The 25,871-nt window shown below is 42.3% G+C and overlaps 1 protein-coding gene across 1 annotated transcript in view; it reads right to left on the bottom strand.

Moving 5' to 3' along the window:
- Positions 1–25,871, bottom strand: part of GRM1 (glutamate metabotropic receptor 1) — a 190,977-nt gene that overhangs the window by 14,161 nt on the left and 150,945 nt on the right. Inside the window, exons 5-7 of the mRNA XM_013945421.2 lie at positions 24,232–24,400; positions 20,990–21,116; positions 14,147–15,077 (exon numbers count right to left, since the gene is read on the bottom strand). Of these exons, the coding sequence (XP_013800875.2) occupies positions 14,147–15,077; positions 20,990–21,116; positions 24,232–24,400 (1,227 nt within the window). The remainder of the gene's footprint in view (positions 1–14,146; positions 15,078–20,989; positions 21,117–24,231; positions 24,401–25,871) is intronic.

Raw genomic sequence — 25,871 nt, 5'->3', positions numbered from 1 at the left:
TGTGTTACCTATCATCTGAACCCAGTCAGAGAACCTCCTCACTAGATGTTGTCTGAACTTTGAGAAAGACTTCCACATTCCCAATAGTCAAAAATATATAGAAAAGCATACTCCCAGATTTTGTGCAAATGAATTTGAAACCACTGAGCATCAGTAACATCAGGAAGATAGCAAAGTGGGAAGGGAATTCAAGAAAAGCAATAATAACATCATGCTGATACTTACAGTGACATGATAGCCCTGAGTCATTCCCTATTTAATAACTTTTGTATAACTCTTAGGTTTAACATGGGAAGGGAGATGCTTTGTGCCATCTTACCCTTTGCGGCATACTGCCATCCCACCCTACAGCAGTTACTTCCCACACCAGCTTTTAGATCAACTGCCCTCTCCACTCCCATAAGACGAGTTGGTAGTAACACAAATTTTCTGGCCCACTTTTCATTTCTTTGGCTCTCTAGCAGTCTACAAGGTGAGTGGGGAGGTAAGCATTCATTGCATGTCACCGAATCAGATTGGTAATGTGCTCAACTAAATACCCACCCCAAATCCTCTCTAAATCTAGCATCTTCCCAAGAAGAAGTGTGTTCATTTTCTGATGTTTATGCCCTTGAAAGTTCAGGCTTTATGTATGGTTGTCATGGCCAGATCAAAAGATATAAATATAAAAAGAAGCAAGCCCATGCCCTCCTCCTGTAGGATTTGGAACTGAATTTCAATACCTTCTGTAGAGAGCTAGGATCTGATCTCTGCAATATATTTCATTAAACTGACCGATGAAGCTGGGAATATAGACAAGTTTTCAGTGCAAAAATTCATTTTAAAACACAAGCCCTTAGTTTCAAGCTAACTGAAGGTTGAAATAATTGCTCGGAGTTTTAACTTAATGATGCTAATCAGTTAGTCAGTGGCAATTTTTTGAGAGAAAAGAATCATTAACAGCTGTGGAGCAAAGAGAGCTGCGAGCAGGAGGGAGGTTATAGGGTCATTTGTCCTTGCTGGGCAGGGGGTGGCATGCAGGTAGTTATCACTTGGGGAAGAGTGAGGAGCAGGAGGGACTTTGCAGGGCACCCTCTCTAAGCACGGGCATCTACTGAGGAGGACAGAAGGGTCACACTCAGCATGGAGGCTATAGTCCTAGCAGGATACCCAGAAAGTATTGCCCACTGAGCAGCCCCGCAGAGACACAGCTAAGGCTGCTCTTCCCATTACCTCAGGCCAGTGTTAGCCAGCTGTGTGCCAAAGGAAGCACCCCTGCCCTCCTGTGGCTGCTCCTGCCTGCTTCTGTGCTGCCCCTCGGTGCCCGCACAAGTGCTTGAGCAACTGCTCAGTGAACTGGCAGGGAGTGACAGGGGCAACTAATCTGGGTCAAAGATAAGCCGGGGGGGAAAAAAAAAGAAAAAAAGGTTAGTTTTAACCAGGATGAATTCCCTGCTCCTATGCATGCATGGCCACCCAGCCACTTGTCCCTGCACAGCGTGTGGTAAGGAAAGCTTTGGACATCATTTCTGGCTTACAGCAGCTTAAAGCATTTGTGGACTTACGGGCTATGATAGCTCCAAAGTAGCTGCAGGCGAATCTCTTGGCTATCCAGGATAGTGGGGGAGAGGTAGCTGAGAAAACCTGGATAAACCTAACAATTAAGAAATGTAAAAAATTCATATAACTTGGGTTTCAGAGAACATGAGACAGTAAAGGAGGAAAGACTGCTGACTGGCTGTGGGGTACAGAGATCCCAGGGCTCACACAGCACACACACGTGAGCCCACGCTGTGCCCACGCTGTGCCCACGCACACAACTGCTGATTGCCCTGCACCCCTACTGGTTAACCTGCCATCTGGGCCCTGTGAGCTGTGGTGGCTCAGGCTCCGGGGATAGCCTAGACATCACAGCCTGCAGCTTGGCATGGTTAACACCACCCGCACACATAATCTGCTCACTGGCTGTTTTTTGCAGTCCTCTGTGTTGCTGTGGCTATGCTCTCAAGCATAGCCCCTTCTCAGTCCTGAGTCTGCTCTAAGGAGATAAAAAACCCTCTATGGGGACTTGCTCAGACCCTGGGATTTGCTTTTTTGTTTGTGTGTTTATTGGTTGGCTATTTTGCTGCTGGGCTTCTGGTTGGTTGATTGGTTTGGGGGTTTTTGGATGCAGAAAAATGGGCAATGTGGAGAGTAATAAGTTCAGTAAGTTCCAGTTTCCAAACACTCTTTGATCTGGGAATGTAATGCTTGTAAGCCAGCCAAAACAGATTGAACTGAACCATCTGAAATGATCTAGCTTGTGCCATGGAAAGAAACAGTCAGAAGAGGATGTAAAGAAAAAAAAACATTTTCTGTGGATATAGAGGGAAAGATTAACAAGAACTTTTAGTAAGAAAACAAAGAATGTCTGAAGTTCCTAACTTTAACACACTAAGGATTATGAAAGATTAATAGTTTGCAAACACAGTGCTAGGTAGAGAGAAGGCAGTCATACTAGCTAGAAGGTGACTGATGGATGGGCTTGTGAGTCTCTGGGGTTGCATAGGACTGATTAGAGTAAAATGGCAAAAAAAAAAAAAAAACAACAAACCTTCTACAAGTGAAGAGCTGCTAGAATCAGCAGCAGTGGTGTGCTTGTTTTGTTGGAGTTTAAGATCAGCTTTGACATCTCTGGCTTATGGTGCTGCAACATAGCTCAACTAATCCAGTGGTTTGATGCTGGAAGGGACAATTTTCACCCCTGTCCTCAAAACCAGGTGTGCAGGGGCAGCTTCTCTGGTGCTGGCATTAGTGTTTGTCTGACCTTGAGGAGATTTGGTTCAAGGACAAGCAAATAGACAATGATTCTTTTTTTTTTTTTCTCTGTAAAGTTAGTTTTGCAGCATGGAAGAAAGCCACATCTGACATGCCAAAAAAGAAGAATCACAAAGTAGAGAAGGAGCAACAGCATTAGAAGAGAGTACTGAAGCAGTATGCTAGACATGGTAAATTGTTTATAATGCAGTAATAAGAAACCTGGGGTTTTTAGTTTTCAAGTAGACTTTAAAGTGACAAATTGTGTGATTACTTCTAGCTTGCACAATTGTTTGCTGTTTGTAGTGATAATGCCTTTTAACCTATGCTTGTCAAGTGTGGGAGGCTGAATGCCAGAGCACACATATGCTTTGAAAAATTAGCTAATTTGTGTTTCAAAATTAAGCATTCTTTAAGAACTTTAAAGTAGAGACAGATGTTCTGTTGATACAATATACTTTGTTTTCCTCTTCAGCCCACACTTAAAGTGGTTTCTTAGAGTCCTTTGACAAAGCAGAGAAAATAACCTGTTTTTGTTGGCCATATTTATTAGTGATTCTTTGACAGTGGATGTCTTCTATGTGGATGTTAAATTTGTCATAAAATCTATTCTGTAAGTATTCTGGAATCCCCTAAGAAAGATCTGGTAGTGCTGATACCATTCATTCAGGGTCCTTCGGGCACAGAGCTACTAACCAAGAGAACACAGAACAACATGGTCAGATCTCTGCTCTGGGTGTGAATGGTACTCAGTCCAATGGGAAAGATCGAATGCTTTATCAGAATACAGGTTAAAAAAAATTAACCAGTATTAGCTAGAAAAGTACCAAAGGCAAGCAGGAAGTAATGACGGAGATTTTAGAATTCTTCACTTTGTCCTCTACTTACTCTTAAATCACCATAGACAAAAATATAGAGAACAGAGAAAGTTGATCCATTGCAAACATCAGTAAGACTGGCACTTAGCAAAGACCGCATCCAGATTTTGGACTGAACAGCGCATCAGAAGTTGTCCTCTGCTTTGCACACATCATACCCAGCACTAACTTCTGAATCTTCTGTGTTCTGGGAAAGTTTAATGCAAACACTAGTGTGACATTAAATGTTGGAAAAGGTAGAGCAAGTTCTTGTAAATAAATATGCCTGAATTTTTGAGTATTTTAATAAAAATGAGCTCCTGGCAGTGCCAGGGTTGTGTGCTGTGTCCTGTGCCTGTAATAATTGGAATTTGGCTGATGATAGCAAGAAGGCACAAGTGTGTGCAGGTTGCGGTCTCACAAAGGCTGGTGCAATCAGCAGTGGTTGATGTTATTGGGGCGTATGTAAGCTAAGACTGCTTGGCTTTTGTTTCCAAGGTTTAGTAAGACTCCCATTTTCAAAAATATTCCCTGGTCTGGGAGCACAGATAGTGAGGGGAGTTGACCTATGATGCCACTGGTAAGAAATTGTTTCAAAAACTTCCTAGGATAGGAAAGAGCCTTGGAGAACATCACCAATTTAAACTAAGTCACTGTGTGCCATGGTGACAGCAGGCATCATCTTCACAAATTTGCTTTGAAACATTACCCATCAACAAACCAATGTGTGGGCTTCCTCACAGAGCAAACATAGCATACGTGCTAATATCCACCGAGGGCTTAAAGATATTTTGTTAGTGAGACGCAGAACAATGCAGAACTGAGACTAACACTGTGTAATCAGAATAAAATCCTGCTCAGAAGATAATTTCATACAGTATGGAAAACTATACATGTCTGACTAGGGAACTCTACAGTCCATTAACAGAGATTGACCATCCTCTCTTACTGGGGGTGCGATTTGCCTGCCAATTGCAAAGGCTTGCCAAAAACCAGGCTCCCTGTCAGTGTGTGTCTGCAGCATCTGCAGTTTTGCTTGCAGCATTCTGTTATGTGGGACATCCCTGAGCAAAGGGGATCGCTCATCGCAGGCAGGTATGAGCTCCGTGGATGAGCCAGAATAAGCCTTTTCACAGCAGCAAAAGAGGTGAAGTCAAAGAGTGCTGTCCTGCTCTTGGGCTCTTATGTGCTCATATTTCCCTGGGCATGAAAAAGGATTAAATAAATAAGCAGTAGTCCTGAATTTCACACTAGTAACTCTGCACTGAATTTCTGGGATGAATTAAGAATATTTTTAAAACTACATCTTAATTTTAGAAAAAAAAAACAACCCTGGTTAACCTATATACATATATGTGAATAGTCCTTGTATTGTTTTATAGCCTTATCCTCGTCTAGAGAACATCACAGATCCAAATGATATTCCTCAGTACCTGGTCTTACGTTTATCTCTAAATTAGCTCAAAGATGTATGAAATCACAATGTGGCTCAGAGATTCCCATAGAACAAACATTTGCAGAATATCCTGTGTGTTTTTTCTAGCAAGTACTTGTACATGAATTATCATGTGTTCATGAAATGTCACAGCTCTGCTTGCTTCTGCTGAGAGGAGGTGAATAACTCAAGCATAGGGCTGAAACATCACATCTTTGAGGACAGGAAGAAGGTAAATGCAATCTTGGCTTCAAAATCTTAAAGTAGCCTCTAGGAGACTTTTCATTTTAGTTCTTTATTCTGTTTCCATTTTAAACACTGAATTAAATAGAGAGATGTCTGTTATGCTTTTTTAAATGATACTTCAGACCCCCCCACGCCAAATTACATTGTTTGGTTAAGTATGTGCTTATGAGAGTTGGAATCTGATTCCTACATGTAAAATGGGGAAATATCCAGGCATTTAAGTACTTATCAGGAGGCAACCTTCAACACCTTTTTATTTACCTGATACTTTTAACAGGAGAAGATTCCTGGCTTTTTTTTATCACAGAGAGACTTCTTACCAAAACAACATGAGATTATGGCGCTAGACAGATAAACATCATCTGCTTATACCTACACGTGAAGGCAATTGTTTGTATCACTCACTACTGAGCTGGTGTATTTTATAGCATCCTAACTGGGTTGTTATGACTGTATTTCAGAATAAAAATCCAATAAATAATAAATACACATACAGAAATACAAGGAAATGTAATAAGTGATCCAGTCAAGCAAGAAATTAAATTACAACTGGTATTCTTATTCCTTTGTTTTATGCCAGAAAAGATGCTAACCTTCCTCAGACTTTCAGCAGTATTGTGTTTGCTTCTGTTAAGTCAGGAAACAGAGGAAGTCATACATAATTGTAAAGCTCCCCTCTGATATGATTGTCTATCTATGCATCATTGTGTTTAAATATTCAGATTCATTATGCAAAGCTGCCTAATGCCACAGCAATGCCTGTAAGTAAGAGAAAATGTTGTGATTCAGTATCTTGAGAATAGCAAAATGAGAGAAGGAACTAGGAAGTTAACTTTTCGAGGACTCCTTTGGTAAGAAGCAGGCTGCATTTAAGAGACCATTCTTTGGTTTTATTTTCTGTCAAAATGCCCTGGGAGAACAGAGTTGTGAATACCCCTGAAAAGAAAGTGGTAAAGCTTCCAGGGACTGGGAGCTTCTGAGAAAGGGAGGAAATTACATAAAATCTTACACAACAGCTCTTTCACCTGAAGGGACTATCCAAATAAAAAATGGTTCTGACGGGTGACAAAGAAGTTTGGATGGGAGCCTGGGGTACAGGTACTGTGCCCTGTAAACTAATTCAAAATCATTTGGATTGTGTTTGAGATGATTTCATCCCCACTGCTCTTACTGGGAGTCAACTCCAGAACCTCACTGCTTTCTAATTTCTTTCTCTTTAATGTAGTCTTGGTCAGCTACTGTTTGGTCACAGATGGAAACCCAGAGGAATAAACCTAAATGCTCAGACCTCTTGTGCTACATGTAAGCTTGTACTTAATGGCAAAAGTCCCAATGCCATTGGATATCTGACCCTGCTTTCCCTCTTCTCAGCTTGTCTTGGGAGTGACATGTAATTGGTTATGCATGTGCTGGGACTCCCTTTAGCCAGGATGATTTCTAAGGAAACCTTACAGTGACTTAGACAGCCCTACCCCTTATTTCCCATTAGAAAGAAAAAGTAAATTCTCTATCTCCTGACTGCTTATATTACATATATACTGCACATTTATTGCACATATATGCACAGACACACAATATGGTATATAATTTGCTATATAAGAACTGGTTTTGTCAATGCTTATTTCACTTTATTTCATGCATGGTTTGCACCCAGGCTTCAGATATTTACCATGCTTGTTTTTTTAAATAAATATGATTTTTAGTATTTATTTAAATCACTAGGAAAAATGTAAGTGTGGAAATAACATAAGAAACATTTCAGAAGTATTTATCACCTATGGATGCATGGGACAGAACTACATTAAATTTATTAAAACAAATGCAAATTAAAGGCTACAGAGGACAATATTAGATATAATTACATAGCTCAGATTTAATAAACAAAGCTTTAGCAGGGCTAGAGGAGATTGCTCTTGGATTATTAAGATTCAGACTCCCTTATTCTGTGTTTCTTTCCACATTTTTCACTTCAATTGTAAGAGTCCCTTTGGAAATATGGAGCTATCTTCTGGGAGTTTTAAATATTCACTTAAATCACTACACTGACAAGGACTGAACAGCTTGACTGAGTTTACTGAATTTTCTTATTTGAAATTCACATCACATACACAAAGAAACTGGGTAAGAGCTGTTACCTGCCACAGCACTATGTGTCCACAAAATCATTAATGGTTTAAGCCCAGCAATAGTCCAGCAAAGCCAGCAAATGTACCAACTGCTGAGAAAGAGATGTTTGGCATTAAAACCTTCTATTATCCTTGTGAGCATACAAGATACTTTCTCAAAAATATTCCGCAGTCTCAGAAAAAGGTAAAGGCCTAAGCTGCATACAGACTTGTAGAGAAACGCCAGGGAGGGCTGCAGCAAGCAGGGGCAGGGGAAGGAGCCAGATCAGGCAGATGTGCAACCTACCTTCCCACTTAAAACTATAGCACTAGTTAATTTAAATCTCCAGCTGTACTGTGGAAATCTTTTCTTTCCTTCTTTCTTTCTTCTTTTTTTTTTTTCTTTTTAACCTTCATATTACTTCCGATTTGCAGGACCTTACAACTTTGGTGGTGTTTCAAAACTCTGTTCCATAATACACTGTACCCCTCTGGTAAGCCTTAGCGGGACGGCTGTGCAGACCCAGCATATTTAAAGGGCTTCTTGAAAGTACCTTGGAATTTAATATTTTTCAAGGTGTGTAACTGTTGAAATAAAGGGCTGCCTTACTGTGCATGCAGTACTACTACAGTACACGAGAAGTTTACCCAATTCATCAATTCTCTAAATTACAAAGCAAGCCAGCCTACCATTTCTTATTAGATGCAGTGATTTGTCTCTATACTGGTTTGGCAATGCTGTAAGAAAATAAAACTACACCAAGCAGTAATTTGTACAAAAAATATTTAAAGATAACTCTAATATGCTGCAGGCTAGGTGACACAATTTAGGACAAGAGAAAATACTTAAATATATTGCAGACTTCTCAGATTGGTCTCATAGTCTAAAGCACAGGACTGGAGTTTAACAATATATGCTCTTTTATAACAGATGATACAACAGTGACCAGTTATTTTTAATCCTCCTTGACACTTTGCACTACATCCTCATTTCAGATGTTTTGATACATTTCAGCCAGGCAGAGTGAAGTACTCCCAGTGTGGCTGTACCAGGTTAAGATTTTTTTTTTGTTTGATCTCATACACTCTAGCCTGAAGAGGCCATGGACAAAAGCTACTGTTTTACTTACATTAAAAATGTTTTTTTCAATTTTTGTTCACATTCTCTCCCCTCTGCCTTTACACCTCTAAACCCCTAACCAAAGGTAGCATATTGACTGCATGGAGTAGTAACTTGAAAAAGCGAAGAGGGAATACTCCTGAGCATCTTCTCCTGTGATGAGGCACTGAAGCTGGATCAAGTGAGAGGCTCTAAAAGATTTGCATTTACATGACTGCAGTTGAACATGCTGAACATTTTGCTCTCTGTTTCTGGAAGCTGCAACTTTTGCCATGCTGTGCTGTGTATTTGCCTCCTCCCACCACCACGAAAACACTGAAACAAAATGTCCTGCCTTCTGGACACACTTATGCTAAGATGCTCGCTGCTTGGCTGGGGGAGGCTTCAAAAGAAAGGAGTGAGGTGAAGAGCCCAAAGGCCTTTGTGGACTGTGAGTTGCCAGGTGAAATGAGCCCCACAGAAACATGGTGTGTCAGTGCAGCTTCCTCATGATGAAATGGCAATCCCAGAAAGTCAGGTTAAAGAGAAAGAGTAATTGAGGAATACCTTGAGAGCCTTTATAGCCAGCAAGACCAAAGAACAGCTGTTTTTTTTTAAGTCCTGGTAAGGCAGAAGTCACATGTTACTAGAGGCAACTGAGAAACCCAGTTCCCAGCTAAAGAATTTGTTTTGGCATCCAATACAGAGGGAGAAAGGATGAATAACAAGAGCAGGCTCCTTTAAAAGAAGCCATGGAGAATGTACCAGGGGATATTGGGTTACCCTGCCATTTTTGGGGAGTAAATTAAAGCCATTTTGAGCAATCCTTAGCCCAGGTGTCTGTGGGATTCGCTGCCTAGAGTAGACACCTGGGAAAGCAGCATAGAGGCAAGAACTGCGAAAACACATTGAAAAGATAAATAAAAAGTCCATATTTGGAAATATTTAAAACTAACGACCCATTTCTGAGTGCAAACAACTGGAGAAAGAATAACTGGATGCAAATACTTTAAAATTAGAAGAGGGTATGCAGGTGGTCAAGCATTAATGTAGAGTCCTGGCCACATAGTGGGTCTTGAGAGTTGGCCTTCCCATCAACTCATATTTTGCCGCACAACTTGCTTATTTGTTCTGATTCAAAATGCCCTAAAAATGGTGTCCAGACCCTGGACCCTTTACCATAAATGGAGCTAATTACACAAAGACTCATAAAGAACTGCTCTCCACTGAATCCCACTCAGCAAGCACCAATCATTCTCATGCCTCTGCAGCCCACAAAAAATGTGGGTGAAGAGGTGAGCCTTGCTGCATGGCTAAGGCTGTAGTTTGGGTGCAAACAAAAGCAACCTAACAGACTTGCAGGCTGCAGACCTGGCTCCAGTCTCCTGTACCTGAGCAGGGTCAATTTGAAGCAGCGGCTGGAGAAGTCAGTTCCTGAACACTCCTCAAGAGCAGCTTCTTAAATGTTGTTGGTCATTTTTTCTGCACATAGCCCAGAAAGGAGCATTGCTTCCTGGGGGAGATACATCCCTGGAGAGGGCGGGAAGCAGTTATGGTATGGATGGAGGGAGTGCACAACTGAGTGTGAGCCACACTGGGCAGGCCTGCATTCCTCCCAAGCCCTCTCTCCGCTATATCTGTCCTTGCTATCTTACATGCACTTTACAGGAGCTTTACTCTTCAAGTTGACTGACCCTTACAGACCAAAGTAACATTCAAGGTCAAGAACTAGTCTAATGATCACAGCAAGATCCATATCTGAAAGTTGCAGTCTCACATCTGGAAAAAGATGGAAAAAGGCCCTCCTAAAAACTGCAGCTATACCAGCATCCTTTAACAGCTAGGATCTCATAATGCCACCAAACAGCAAACTCTACCAATAAATGGCCCTACACAGCTTCAATAAAAGCAGCAGATATCAGTCTCAATCTCTCCTGATGGAGTTGTTCCACTTTTTATAAATATTTAAATATTCATTTGACAAGACAGAGAGACTGACTATAGCCCAGTACTGAAGACACTCACAAGGGATCTCTCAGACCCAGATTCAAGTTCTTACACAAAATAATAGAGAGCATTTCTCTAGGGTTTGCATCAGGAAATTTTTTTCTCTGTTCCAGGACAGACTGCTGGTCAAGAACAGAGAGAAAGCAGGAGACTTGCCTTGCAACAGTGCATAGTCCAGTTTTAGGGCATTCACCCGGGATGTGAAGGAGATGCCCTTAACCTAAGTGGATGCCCTAACCATCGTCCTAGTGGCTGTCAGTGTAAAGTTCTCTCACACATTCCCAACTCCTTCATCCCTCCAAGGCAGGGCAAGGGGGAAACATCCTCCTGATTTTGAGAGGCCAGAATTTTCTGGTTGGAAAATACATTCCGGTGGAAAGTTCCCAGCCACCTCTAGTTAAAACTGTAATGTCAGTAATTGCTCACAGGTTAACTCAGCCGAGTAAGAGACAGTTCAAAGCCTCATGATCTTACATCATACCTTCAGAGTGCAATTGCTCAGTAAAGGCAACATTGCTTTATTATTTAAATGAAGACCAATGTTACCAAACAATTTATTTTCATCAGAACTCTTAATCTAGCTGTGACAGACATTTTTCTGGAAGATTTTCTGGCTTCCGTATCAGTACTGAATGTAGCTGAAGGCTGTGTTAACAGACTTCCCTAGTTAACTCTTCTGCTCTAGTTTATAAAGGAGAAGGGAAGAGCCGGTTGGCTTGTTCTACTCCCAAAGCTCTACTTGTTAAACTAACAGCACAACACTGCGCACGAGCGCTTTCACAAGGTTTATGTAAGTTTGACCTGCCCTTGTAAATATAAACTAGTTTCCATTTTTAAAGCCAACTCAGTTTATATCCGCACACCAATTTAAATTGAAAGGATGCCACTGTTTTGTTTAGGCAAAGGAATTGGAATTGACTCAATTAGCAACAGAGAAGTTCAATGCAGACAGGGAAAGAGAGATAAAAATTGAAAAGCAGAAAAAGCAAAACAAGCTGGCAAGAAAAGAGATAACAAGAAAAGGAATGGAAAGTTGGTGGAAGATAACTGGAAAAGGGATCTTTGAAGTGAAATACTGCTTGCTACTTGCAGACAGAAAAATGTGGCCATGGGGAGGCAAGAAGCAGAGCAAGATTCTCTGGGATCTGAATTACTGAAGGAAATCTGGAAAAAAACAACAGATTTTGATAGGAAATGAAAAGGGATGAAAACCAGTCTGGAGGCCTTTCCTCTGGGCATTAAGCAAGTTTTAATATTTTCAAGTCATGTTTCAGGAAGGACCTGAACACACATTTGAGTTAGAGAGGAGCTTCAAAGGCTCCAGAAAATTCTACTTTTTCTTTCTTGCATTGCTCAGTGACTCCCAGTTCTTAATCTATGTCAGCGCAATGTCCTCACGAGCTTTGCAACTGACCCTGCTAGGAACTACAATACCCTCCATAACCCTGAAATGACCTTTTTCGCTGTCTTGTGACTTTATTTTCCAAAGCTGTATGCTTGTGCACTGCACTGTTTGCAATCCTTCGTGTCCACATATGGCGAGATTTGCTGTGTTCTGCTCCTTCCCCATAAGCAAGTCTACGCTGGGGCCATGTCCCTGCTGGTTTACAAGAAGAACATAGCAGTAACTGCACAAGAGGATTTGGTCAGAGGTTGGGATTTTGCTGTATAAAAGATCTGGAGGCTTGACCTGAGGCAAAATGCAGAATGCCTATTAACTAGGTGTCAAACATTTAGTTCAGACGAGCACCTTAAAACTTGGTGGGGCCTTTTTCCTCCATGCCTCTCACACAAGCTGAGCAGAGAGGAATTAAATGTCACAAAAGGCTTACTAAAATTATGTAACAAACAAATTGCTAAGAAGCTCACTGAAGCTCTGTTGCTCTTACAAGGTGACAATGCAGAGGGGGAAGCTGGGCTTTTCAACAAGAAGAAATATCTCGCATTGTGAATTGCGTTCAAAATATACTGCACTTGTGTTCAATATATGGATCTTTTAGAGCACAGTTTCTTTTTTGAGGGTAGAAGAACGGTGAGCACAACAAAGAATTAGCTGCTAATTTGCTCATGATATTAAATACCCCAAAGTCCTTTTTTTGCCAAACATCATCTCAAAAGCACCAACAGTGTTGGCCAGAGACTATGCAGCAGAGACACCACACCATTTTCTTACAGACGTGTAAGACCCCATCCAACTTTCGCAGAGTTAGAGGAAGGCAGATCAAGCCTTATCTCCCTATTTGCATGAAAACCAAGCTCACGGGCTAGAGGTTTTTGGCCATCCACCATGACAGGTAGCCTGCCCCCCTGCAAGAGGGGCTCCCTGAACTGCTGTCATTACCAGCTTGCTCGCTGTCTAACTCGGCAGCTGGGGGAGTCTTGGTGCTGCTGCCATGGCAGACTCAGCCATGTACTTGTACTACCTATGCCTCCATTCCTTCTCTTCTGAGCCCCTGTCTGGCAACAAAATAAAAAAGTATTGAAGTAGCGTAAAGATTAAATTGATCACAGCATGGGTTTTCTATGGTATTACCTTTATCCTTTTCCCTTCTGTCTCCAGGATATATGAAAATGGTTCATGTGCAAATTGAATTGAAACTTACACGGGGGAACTCGGAGAAGTCTACAAACCCTTCAATACAGCCAGAGAGATAGAAATCAACTGAACTTTGATTCTGTCAAGAAGCTCAGAAAGGTGGACTTCACTGGTTCTTATTTCCTTCAAACATTTTGATAATTTTTTTAAATTGTGACAACAGTAACCTAAGCTCATATCTAGCCCCGTGATGCTTCTTTAAAGATTAACAAAGCAGTAAGAAAATAAAGAATGCCAATGTTCAGACAGCTGCTCACAAGGAGATGTTTGAAATAACAGTTCCCTCTTCCCCTTGGCTGCAGCTTGGTTGTTTTTAATTATTAGCAAGGAGAATAACAGGCTCAATAGTTGTGAGTGCAAGTCCATCTTCACTTGATCTCTGAAACTTTTCACACCAATACTGGGTTTGGGAACATGGACTTCTCAAGTTTACACTGCTGATGACTAAATGTCTTGCTCATGATCCTGCATATTAAATAGAGCACAGCGATAGTATGAAGGGTGCTTTTGAATGACAGTTATGAAGAATGTCACAAAACGCTACCTTACAAACTATGTTCGGCCCCTTGCTTTCACACACAGACCCCAGGGGCCTTAGACAGATACATGTGATTTACAACCACTCAAACACAGATTTCTGGTCTCTTCCCCAGAAGACTACATTTGCACCTCAGTGTGGACAGTAATGCAGAGCAACTGCACATGGGGGTGTGAGGCCCCAGTCACATGCATGGAGAGATGAGAGAAGCTGAAAATGGAGCTTGGTTACTCTGCCACTGCCTGGCCTGCCCCAGAGTTAGAGGGAGTTGTGTACGGGGCTGCCTTTAAGCAGGAGAGAAAATACAAGGCAACAGGTCAACATCCATCTGAGGTTTAGATCTAAAGGATCCTTTCCGGCTTTTCTGCTACATGTGAGATGAAAAAATGTTACATACCTTACTATTCAGCAAACTATGGTTGATCAAGAGAGGATGGCAAAGAGAGGGACATATACAGATAGATGTGTACCTGCAGTCAATCACTTACTTTGGATTTCCGGCCCCTGGTTTCTTTCTCCGGAATATGTTGAGGAAAGTGTTGGACTTGCAAGGTGCCTTGCCATCCCCGACATGCATACGCACCACGTCTGAGGTGGTGAAGGCACTGCGGACGTTTCTCTCAGGCTTGGCTATGATGATGTACATCTTGGGAGTGAACATGCACCCCAGGGCCACTGTCACGCTCAGGCTCACGGCGAAGCAGGTGGTGATGATCTTGTAGTTGCTCCCAAAATAAATAGGCACAAAGGCCAGCCAGATGATACAAGTGGTGTACATGGTGAAGGCAATGTACTTGGCCTCATTGAAATTGGCAGGCACATTGCGAGTCTTGAAGGCATAGTATGTGCAGCTCATGATGAGGAGTCCATTGTAGCCCACGGGAGCCACGACGCCTAAGTTGCTGGTGTTGCAAATAAGGTAAACTTCCTTAATACTGGGATAGGAGAGGATGGGCATTGGGGGCTCCAGTATAATCAGCGTGACCACCAGTGTCAGCTGCACGCTGATCAAAATGGAGGCGATGACCACTTGGGCCCACGCGCTCATGAAACGTGGCTTGCGAGTACAGATCTTCTTTTTACTGCCTGCCAGGATGCGTGCAATGCGGTTGGTTTTGGTCACAAGAGCAGAATAGCACATGGCAGAGGAAAGGCCCACCAGAAGGCGCTGGAGGTAGCAGGACGTGGTGGTGGGTTTAGCTATAAGGGTGAAAGGACAGATGTAACCCAGAAAGATGCCAGCAAGGATTATGTAGCAGAGCTCCCGGCTGGAGGATTTGACAACAGGGGTGTCCCTGTAGAGCACAAAGATAAGGGTGACAAACATGGTGACCAGGATCCCCAGGCAGGAAAAGACCACAGCCACAATAGATTCTATATTGCTCCACTGGAGATACTTTACAGGGATGGGTTCACAGCCTGCAGTGTACAGAAAAGAAACAGAGTGTTAGAAAGGTATCTGCTCGAAGGAAGAAACAATTTTTCTGGCTCCCAAAATAATCCAAACATTTGCTTATGCCTCTATGGCACGGATTATTAAAACTGTTTTACAAATGAGTGAACTGCAGCATGGAAAGGTTTAAATGAATTATTTTCAAAAACAGCCATTAATTTTGGGTGTCCCAAATATTTGCTCATGATGCTATAAAGGGAAATGAGGTTTGCAAATTTTCCTCTAATTTTTGCCTGGGAGACCTGCTGACAAGCCAAGCATATCAAAGGCAGAAGTGGGAACAGAACCCAGATAAACTCAGCACCATCCCTTAATTTCAGCAGGGAAGGGATTGTTACCAGCTGCTGCAAGTCAGAATGGGCAATTCAGACTAACTTATTTTAACCTTCAGTAAAATCAGCATAATTTGACCCACGGCATTTTTCTAAGGGTGATTTTATAAGAAAAAGAAATTAATTAGAGATCTGTTATTGACAGAAAATTATAACAAAAATTCAAAGTCATAATGGAATTACAGGATAGATACTATATCTTCTCATTATATTTCTGCATTTTTATTTTCTTCACAGTATCTTATCTTTGTTTTGTCAAATGAAAGGGCAAAGGGCTCACTGTTTTTCCTCTATACTCCTTCTGCCAGCTCCACTAAATAATGTGATTCAAATCTTGTGGAAAAGTCAAACCCACAAAATATACATGCTTTTAAAAAATAATTGGAAAGGCACTCCTGTATCACTAGTGCAGCCATGCAAATGTAGGTGTCAGTTAGAGATGGTACTTAACTGGCACAGCTCTCTGCCAGACTCAGGTTAAAAGAGTATTTATAGCTGCTTTCCTCACTGGGCTGGAGATATAATATCAGCATAAACTTAGGTAGCAGATAAAATCTTCTATGTTGATAGGATGTTAAGGTTGTGAAGTCAAATTACTCAGAACATTCATTCTGATATTTCCTAATTTCTCTTGTTGACTTAATGTCAAGGCACTTTCAATGTGTTCCTGATTTAAAAAATCAGAATGAATGACAGAAGAGTGCCTCCATGGGTCATTGGCAAAGCTGGGACCTTTGGAGGCATGGCTCGGGCTCATGCTGGGGAGCCAGAGGAGTGAGCGACAGCAGCAGGAGCTTGGCAGCCTCTGTCTGGCCCAGAGGCACCGGCTGCGTTCAGAGCCATTCTGGTCCGGCACCAAGGAAGGGCACACTCGATAACAGCCATCATCAGTGGTTAGTCTTCTCTACCCAGACCCTGCAGCCCTGCACTGGATCTCCGTCTTAGCTTGTATCCCACACTAAGTATCCATCTTCTATTCTGGTCTCTGTCCCCCTCCAGTTTCTCTTGGACCCAGCTCACTTTTCAGCTGCATGTGCCTTTCCCCCACCTCTCAAGCATCTGCCGTCCCAGTCCCTCACCCTCCCCATCACTGCGCCCCTCCAGTTCAGGCTTTTTCCTCGACCTGGTCATCTCTCCACCCAGCTGTCCTCACTACAGCCACTGCTGACCTAGCTGTTCATATGCTGGATGGGCTGCTCTTTATCTCTGCCTACCAGGGTTGTTGGATATGTCCGGGAAAAGAGGGGAAAAGGCTTTGTAGTCAGTGAGCTTGTAAGAGAGGTTTTTTTCCTCTCTCTTTTTTTTTTTTTTTTAGTTTTTTTTCAGTTTTGCTGCTGAATCTTAGCACGGGCCCCAATACTGTGATGTGCAAAAGTCATGCTCAGCTCCTTCCTCCTCAGTATGGAGTGTATCTACAGAGATCAACCTGTATGAACCAAGAGCTTCTGAGGCCCAGAATTTTGCTCAGTTTAGATGCATCTTCCATAGGGTGACAAAAAATCACCAAGTGATACCTCTACCAAAATGTAAAGTCCTTGCTTCCAAATACAGGAGAAGTAGGAAGAGGTGTGGATCAAGGTTGAGCAAACACAGTTTAGCCGTAACCTCATTGTGAGAAACAGAAAAAACATTGTATTGAAATTAAAAAAAAAATCAGCCTGAGGCAGAGTCCTGACATGGAAAATTTCTGCCTGAGCTTTTAATGTCTGCCAATGTCATATGAACTGAAAGAATGCCTTATAATTCTGTACTCTTTCTCTCTGAGGGTACTGGGCAGACTTAACAGGTATTGCTGTCTATCACCTGTAACACCAAAAACAATAGAAATGATACTGTGTGCAGCTGGAGGTGTTATTTTATAAAGAAAAGCAGTTCTGTTTTGCTCAGTGTGGTCTATTCAAGACTCAGACAGGGGAAGGAGAACCATCTAATCAGTAGTTTTATGGTGAAATGTAACTGAAGAAAAAGCTTTTTATCAGAACTGAGATCCTCTGGCCGTTGGCCACAGCAGCCCTGAGCTGGATTCAGTTCCTGTTCTGATTTAATAGTCAACTAATGATCAGGAGCTGCTGCTCTTTGATTAATACCCACAAAGCTCTTTATTTAGCCAAGAAGCCACTCTGTGGATGCTGAAAGGGTTAAGTTTTAATTTATACTTTAAGCTTAGCAACATCAAGCCATACTCTTATTCTTCCATGTTAAATGATATGTTTAGAGCTTTAGCCCTGATTCAGCATGGTAGTTAAACCTTTATCGTTTGCTTTAAGTCTATTCTGTGTAAGGTTTTAGAACCTTGTTTAGTTAAATCAGTGCAATTCCTGTACACAGGCAAGCTACATATGCCACAAACATTGCAAAAAAACTGCCTGCACTGCTTTTATGAGCAGACGGTTGTTGGTTGTCAGCACCTGTGAAGGTGGGTCATTTCCCAGCTAGGGGAAAGTGTGCTGAAGAAGCTTGCTGTGGTAGGGGGAGGATAACCAGGAAATCATGTACTTACAGGTTAAAAAAAAAAAGCAGGGAATTAGTAGAAAAAGTTTCTCAGGTAAAAGTTGCTAGTAAAAAGCTGTTTGATAGTTTTTATCTACTATTTTCTCTGCACTTTTACTGTGAACCATTTTCCAGAGCAGAAGGTTAATCGATTTTTTTAATGATATTTATACTGCAAGGCCAGTAAGACACTCCAGGATGTTTTCTGAGGTCATTAACACATCCCAGGTAACTGATGACTCCAAACCTCTACGATTCGTTTCATAATAGCGCTATAAAACTTCCTGTCCTACCTTGTTTTACTGTTTATTTAAGATGAAGAAAATTGGGCTTACTATATTGACATTCATTCTTCTTCTAGAGCCTCTGATACTATAAAAGACATCTCTTCTTCTTGGCACAAGGCCTCAAGATACTGGTTCTAGTGACTATTTCTCAAATCAGGTGGAATGGATGGTTTATAACATTTATGGTGAGAAATCCTTTTTGCCTGCTGACTTGTACTTCACTAAACACATATATAGGGGAAGCAATCTAGAAATATTTTACATTTAAAAATAAGATTAAAATGTCAGAAAAAGGCTGCAGAGCAACAGAGACCAATATCAAAAGAGAGCTGAGTATCTTGAGAAGCACACCTTAGGGAGTGGGATTAGTATGCACTCTGCACTTCTTAAAGGGACTAAGGATTTTATAGCCTCCATCTGTGATGGAAAATGGGACTAGAACTACATTCATTTTTAGCATTTAAGATTTAACGCAAAGGGAAAAACAATCTGGAATGTGAGATGTTAACGTCTGTGTCTAGATGCTATGGTGACTGACAGGGTGTAAATACAACATACAAAACGAAGCTATAAAAACACATTTGATGGGAGAAATGCTGGCAAGATAAAAGATTTTTGAACTAAATGGTACACATGATGACTCCAGCAAAGACCAAGAGTCAGAGTTTATCTAGATCAATTTCCGTTTCATAAAGGTTAGGATGCCCTCAGCTTCTTTTCACAACTTTGCACTTTTTGCAATTCAAGTAAATGACACAGGGATTAAAAAAGAATTTTTTTCCTCAGTTAGACAGTACGAAGACTCTGTGCAGGAGCAAACTGCCATTTTGGCATTCTCTAGGAAATCAGTGGATGGCTGCGCTGTCATTTGACTCATGTCACTGTGATTTTAGCACAGCGACAGCCCAGTCTCCTTGCTGAGATGAAACACAAATCAGCAGGTCACTTACTGATTTCATTAAAAGTTAATAGATTGCAACATGCCCCTGAGATTTTTTTCCAGCACTGATGCTTTCCTCAACTGCTTTCAGCAGTGCCTGTCATTTTGACATGCTCCCTTTTGAGCTATTTTGGGCAGCTGGTAGCACTGAACCATATTCGCTCAAGTGCACATTGATCTCTCACTATGTTCTTGTTCTGCTTTATTGATTGAAAAGAAGTCCCAGTTTTCTTCTCTGAATAGGAGATACAAATAACTCTGCCAGCCTCCAAGACTAACAGAGCCTGGTTCTCTATGGATATCTGTTTTGTAGTTAGTAGACTTTGGTGTTTTAAGAGGTGGGGGTTGAATTTAAGCTTTTCCAGTAGTCAGGACTTTTATAAAGGGTGCTGCAGATTTTCTGGTGTCTAGTACAAGACCTTTTTCCAAAACTGGGGCCCTTAAAGAAGGCATTTTTTAGGATCTCCTCTTCCTACAACTCATTTTCATGAAACTTGTAGGAACTGAACGATCACTGAGATCTCTGTATCCTGACCAATGTGGTTGAAATAAGTTCAGTTGCACATCAGAGGGAGAGGGAGAGACAGTGTGTTGGGGGCAGAGGTATAGGATATAGGCAGACACACATATATCTGGGACGTGACCATAGCTTATTTTCCATAGAAAACCAAGGTAGATAAAGGGCCAAATTTCCCAGTTTATTGCAACTGATAAAAATTAAGTTGGAGCTGGAGAAAGTTGGATAAATGGCCAGCTTTTCCTTCCCAAAGAAATCCCTCTCAAACCTCCCATGACTTCACTGACTAGCTTAACAGTATCTCTTGGATCCATCTAACCAAGGATCACGTACTTTGCCTATGTGTTTAGTGCTGCAGAGAAGTCTAGTTGCCAGCCAGTCATATTAAAGGACAAGAATGTGACAAGCTGCACAGCTGATCTTCAGCTAGGTAATCTGGCTGTTTCTCAGACAAGAATGGTGCCCTGTGAATACTGGCAGCCAAGACATGCAGATGCAGTGTAGGGCAGAAGTGTCAGTAGTCTTTTGCAGCAAGGCAAAGCAAACATCAAGGTCAAGGTGGCACTCCTCAACATATTAAATCTATTTTCTTGGGGTAACAGTTATTGCAAAGCCCAGAGCAGGTGTGGGGAAAGTGGTTTTAGCCCGCTGTTGGGTGCTTACAAGGACTAGGTTGGTCCTTGGCAGGTATAGAATAACTGAGAAGGGTGCCATAACATACAACCCATGCAAAGCATATCCACAGAAGAGACAAATTCCAGCTGTGTCCCTCCTTTCCACCGGCCTTTCTTGGGATTTTCTTGCCATTTCCCTTGGTGGTGGGTACAGTGGGAATGATCTCTATGCTAAAAGGAAGTCTGGCAATCAGTTACTGAATGCCCAGAGATCCCACATAAGGTATTACAATCATCTTTGCATAGTAGAGTGAGCAAGAGAGTATCAAGTCAATCTCTCAATGGTGCACTGAGCTCCTGTGATAATAATCACTGTCAACATTGTAGCACATACTGCTAAGTTCATCAGTAGTTTTAACAGCTCCATCAATGCTCTTGTTAACCAAAGGGGAAGAACAGACAGAATATGTTGTTCCTTCCTGATATAATTTTCCCTGTCTTTATTGTCACCTGGATCTTCTCCCTCCTGTTCTCAAAGTGAGCCAGACAGTACTTTTCACTCACCCTACACTGCACTGGGATGTGTGTTTAAATATGCCCTTCTAATATCTTTGCATACTGCCACCTTACTCTCTACTGCATGCTGTTCTCCCTGCGTCCTGGTGAGCGGAGATGTATTTGGAGGGAGATGTCCCTACCTGTCAGGTCAGCGTTCGGCCACCAGCCAAGCTCACAGGCTTTGCATGTGAATTCATCCTGAACAAATTCATTCTCCTTGCAAGCAGTGCAAATCCAGCAGCAGCTCACTTCTCCTTTCCTGATCACCTGTAAAGCAAAATACATCCTTAGCTACGATCCTCTAAAAGATGACACAGCCCCCACAGCAGATAGGTACCACCTGCACTGTTAAAAATATCACAGGAGATCTGCATATGGGACATTTCTAGAAACTAGAAAACATGAATCCTGATTCTCATTCTATTTTTTTGTACTAAAATTTATGCTTAGGAGTTAAAGGATAGAGTCTTGGGGCAATTCTGGTGGGTTTTGTTTTTTTGGGTTTTTTTTCCCCGCTGAGTTAAAAGGCACCATTTTCCCTTTTGGTATAGAGGCACAATGAGCATTACTTTTTCAACCAAACTTCAGAACAGGTTAAATCTGAGAGATAGTTAAGGCCAGTATGAGCAGCTCAGCCCACGTGTGATATCTATTGCATAGTAAAAAGCAGTAAACAAAGGCAAAGTTTAGAACAGACAGTGATTCATGATTCACACATATATATATATGTGTGTGTGTGCATGTGTGTGTGTATGTGTGTGTGAATATACACACACACATATACACACAAATTTTCATTTACGCTGAAGTCTCTTTGGGTGCCATTCCACAAATGTAAATAGAAATTAAAATAAATGCAAATTAAAAAGTACACTGCTAGAATGATGTAATGGGGGCCTAGCAGAAAATAAAACCAATATGCAGTGACCAAGAACATGGTCTGGAACAGCTCTCATAGAGATAAATGTCCCTGAAAGATGTATTTTGCTCTGCTGTGAACACTGCTATGTGTAATGATCCTATAATGAAAAGATCGTTTCCTCATCTTGTCTGCTTGTTTCATTATGCTGAGGCTGAAAGAACGGTTAGGGATTTCTTCAGCTCATGAGGCTCTGACAAGGACTCTGGCTCTGTTTGCCAGAAAGGAGGAATCCAGCCTCCTCTCCAGGATCTTCCCATCCACCTACATGCAGAGCTAAGTGAAATACAAAATGTTGTTGAATGCTGGCTTTGTGGGCTTTTTTATGTTAACATTTCCTCCTGCAGTCTGTGGAGGGAGTCCAATAGACCTCAATGGGAGCTGGAGCTGGCATTTTGCATGCATGGTGTTTACATATACACACATACACAAACTGCACAATCTCAAAAACAGGGACAAGATGTTTTGGAGGGCAGTAAATACTGATATTGTTACCCCTCCAAGATTGTTTGAGTATGTCACTAAGCCTTTGCCAAATCATCAATCATCTATTTCTTATAGTAGCACTATAGTATTAAAAAGCTGCAAATGTGCTTATAAAATGAAATTAGAAATGAAAGTCTGTTCTAAGAAGGTGATTTTCCTCACTGGGCCTCTTGTCCTTCTAAACTTACTGCACCCATATCATTCTGATATTGGTGAAACATGTCTTTATCTCACCCAGGCATGGCAGGTGGCAAATTACTTGTTCCTCGGTACAAGTGCTACTGTTTGATAAACAGAGTGATTTCATTTGTGTTTCCATACCTCCTGTTGTGAACATTAGATACAAAAAGACATATTTTTTTTTCTTTTTCTTGCAGGTGTTATTGCTGGAAGAAAGTACTGGGTTACCATGGGCAGAGCAGTGGATGTTGTCTACCTAGACTTCAGCAAGGCTTTTGACACTGTCTCCCATAGCATCCTCATAGACAAGCTCAGGAAGTGTGGGTTAGATGAGTGGACAGTGAGGTGGATTGAGAACTGGCTGAATGGCAGAGCTCAGAGAGTTGTGATCAGTGGCACAGAGTCTAGTTGGAGGCCTGTAGCTAGCGGTGTCCCCCAGGGGTCAGGACTGGGTCCAGTCTTGTTCAACTTCTTCATCAATGACCTGGATGAAGGGACAGAGTGCACCCTCAGCAAGTTTGCTGATGATACAAAACTGGGAGGAGTGGCGGATACACCAGAGGGCTGTGCTGCCATTCAAAGAGACTTGGACAGGCTGGAGAGGTGGGCAGAGAGGAACCTCATGAAGTTCAACAAAGGCAAGTGCAGGGTCCTGCACCTGGGGAGGAATAACCCCATGCACCAGTACAGGTTGGGGGTTGACCTGCTGGAAAGCAGCTCTGCTGAGAAGGACTTGGGGGTCCTGGTGGACACCAAGTTAAGCATGAGGCAGCAATGTGCCCTTGTGGCCAAGAAGGCCAATGGTATCCTGGGGTGCATCAGGAAGAGTGTTGCCAGCAGGTCGAGGGAGGTGATTCTCCCCCTCTACTCAGCCCTGGTGAGGCCCCATCTGGAGTACTGTGTCCAGTTCTGGGCTCCCCAGTACAAGAGGGATGTGGCACTACTGGAGCAAGTCCAGCGAAGGGCCACATAGATGATTAGGGGACTGGAGCATCTCTCTTATGAGGAAAGGCTGAGAGAGCTTGGCCTGTTTAGGAGAAGAGAAGGCTGAGAGGAGATCTTATCAATGTGTACAAGTATGTGAAGGGAGGATGTCGAGAGGATGGGACCAGACTCTTTTCAGTGGTGCCGAGCGACAGGACGCGAGGCAATGGGCACAAACTGAAACACAGACACTTCCATCTTAACATGAGGAAAAACTTTTTCACTGTGAGGGTGACAGAGCACTGGAACAGGTTGCCCCGAGAGGTGGTGGAGTCTCCTTCTCTGGAGATATTCAAAACGCGCCTGGACGCGATCCTGTGCAATGTGCTCTAGGCGACCCTGCTGAGCAGGGGGGTTGGACTAGATGATCTCCAGAGGTCCCTTCCAACCTCAGTGATTCTGTGATTCTGTGATTCTGTGATTGTTTTAAGTATCAGTCCCTGAGCAGATCACAGCCACTGAAAATTGTAGGCAATGGCTAAGCGAATGTCTTCTTCTTGTTCTTTGCCACATCAGGAGAAATTTATTTCAAATCCTGTGACACTATAAGATTCTGCATCACTGTAAACGGCAATTGCAGGAAACATGGGTCCATATATGGGACTGTAAGAGTAATATGTTGATCTAGGAGTCTTTCTACAGTTTTGGCTTTCCTAAAGAAAAGGAAGTAATAAGTAACACCCATTATTTCTCTCAGCTTGAATGAAGTTTGTTTGGGTCTGGTGAAAAAACATTGCCTGGTTATTCATATCTCACTATCAGGATGTGGGTTTTCCTGGATGCACAATGTAGCGGGCAGTGCCCAACGCACACCTTAATCTGTCCCTTCCAGCAGGGCTCGCTGCACACGGAGCGCACCATCCCGCTCTTGTTCATCTGAACCCGGTCGTCATCGATGTTGAGCACGCCCTCGTGCCAGGTGCCAATGAGGACGTAGTCATAGCGGTTCGGCTCTGTGTACTGCAGGTTCATGATGTCATACCTGCAAGGAAGAAAAAGAGAAAACAAGTCACATCCTCAAGCACTTTCCTGCAACATGAAGACTAAAAATTTTCCTTGCCCGTCTCCTTCTGCCTCCCCAAAAATTCATGTCTCACATCATCACCTAACTCCATGAACTAGAGTTTCAAGAAAACACCGAATACTATAGGATTTGCAATAGGATTATGGGAAACGATTGCCACATAATTACTGATTGCCTGCCCCATTAACATGCAACCATGGAAAAAAAAGTTGTGTGTCCAGGAAGCACCTTATCTTAAAGAGAAGAAGCTCTGCTGCAGATGCCCTTGTAGGCACTGGCTGGATGGTGCTTTGTTCCGTCCTTTTTCAGGATGACTTTAAGATTTGCTTGGTGACTACATGCAGGTTGGTCATAGGATAGCCCTGACTGGGAACTCTGAAGTAATCACTCAGTGGAAATAACCAAACTTGTATACCTTAAGTTAACCATAAGCACTAGTTCAACTATTTACATTACACAGCCCAGTGAGACTGTCAGGAAACTTAGCAGCCCAGGCACAAAATTTACTTCCTTGCCCTAGACAGGTGGAGCAGAACTTAGCAAGGTTAATGTACAGGAAGCCTAAAACAGCACTACAATAAACATCCAGCTTCCCTAACTCCATCATTGCACTTGGTGTGTTGGGACTGGTATGTGTGCACATCCCTTCCTGCTAACTGCTTGGCTCCTGCTTTTACTCGCTGAACATGGCTTGTGCAAAGCAATGATTAAGTAGGGCAATTTCATGGCAGGAAATAAGCAAGAGTGGGAGAGTGAATAGAGGAGAGAGCACAAGGAGAAAGAACCATGAATGAGGATGGACCTACATGCTGGGCTCTTCAGAAGAGAAGAGGGGTGGGAGGTAGGCAGGGGAGTGCTTTGATTAAAAATGGACATGAGAAGGAAGGCTGCAAACCAGAAATCATAGTTTGGGTTGAAACCACAAAGGATCTTCTGCATTACAAGCCTGGGAGTTACTGCCTTGTTTTCTCTAGTTCTCTGGAAAAAAATCTCTAGTTTATAATGAATATTGCTAATCTGTATGGGCGTAGGAATGAAAGATAAACAAAGTATGAGCCGTAAATAGCAACGGGGATGCCTGGGCAAAGGGAGCGCTGTGTCCAGTTTTTCCTCTTCTCGGCTGAGGTTCAAACATGCAAAATTCCAACTCTCTGCAGTACACAGAGGGAAGAGGCAGAAGAACTACTCTCTAAATGTGTGCCTTGTATTGGTTTTGGGATGTCTCTAGTGAAAGATAATTTAAAGAAGTGCATATTTACAGCTATGTAGAGTTAGACTGCAGTTTTGTAAATATGTATGCACAGACAACATCTGTGCCACTGCAGAGCTCCACTGAAGTCACCGGAGCATAACATGCGAAAAGGGACTCCTGCCACTGACTTCAAAGGAACTCCAAGGAGGTGCAGAAGCCCAGCTCTACAGCTCCATG

Source organism: Apteryx mantelli, chromosome 3 (assembly GCF_036417845.1).
Source record: "Apteryx mantelli isolate bAptMan1 chromosome 3, bAptMan1.hap1, whole genome shotgun sequence".
Lineage (NCBI taxonomy): Eukaryota > Metazoa > Chordata > Aves > Apterygiformes > Apterygidae > Apteryx > Apteryx mantelli.
This window is presented reverse-complemented; position numbering and strand designations above follow the sequence as displayed.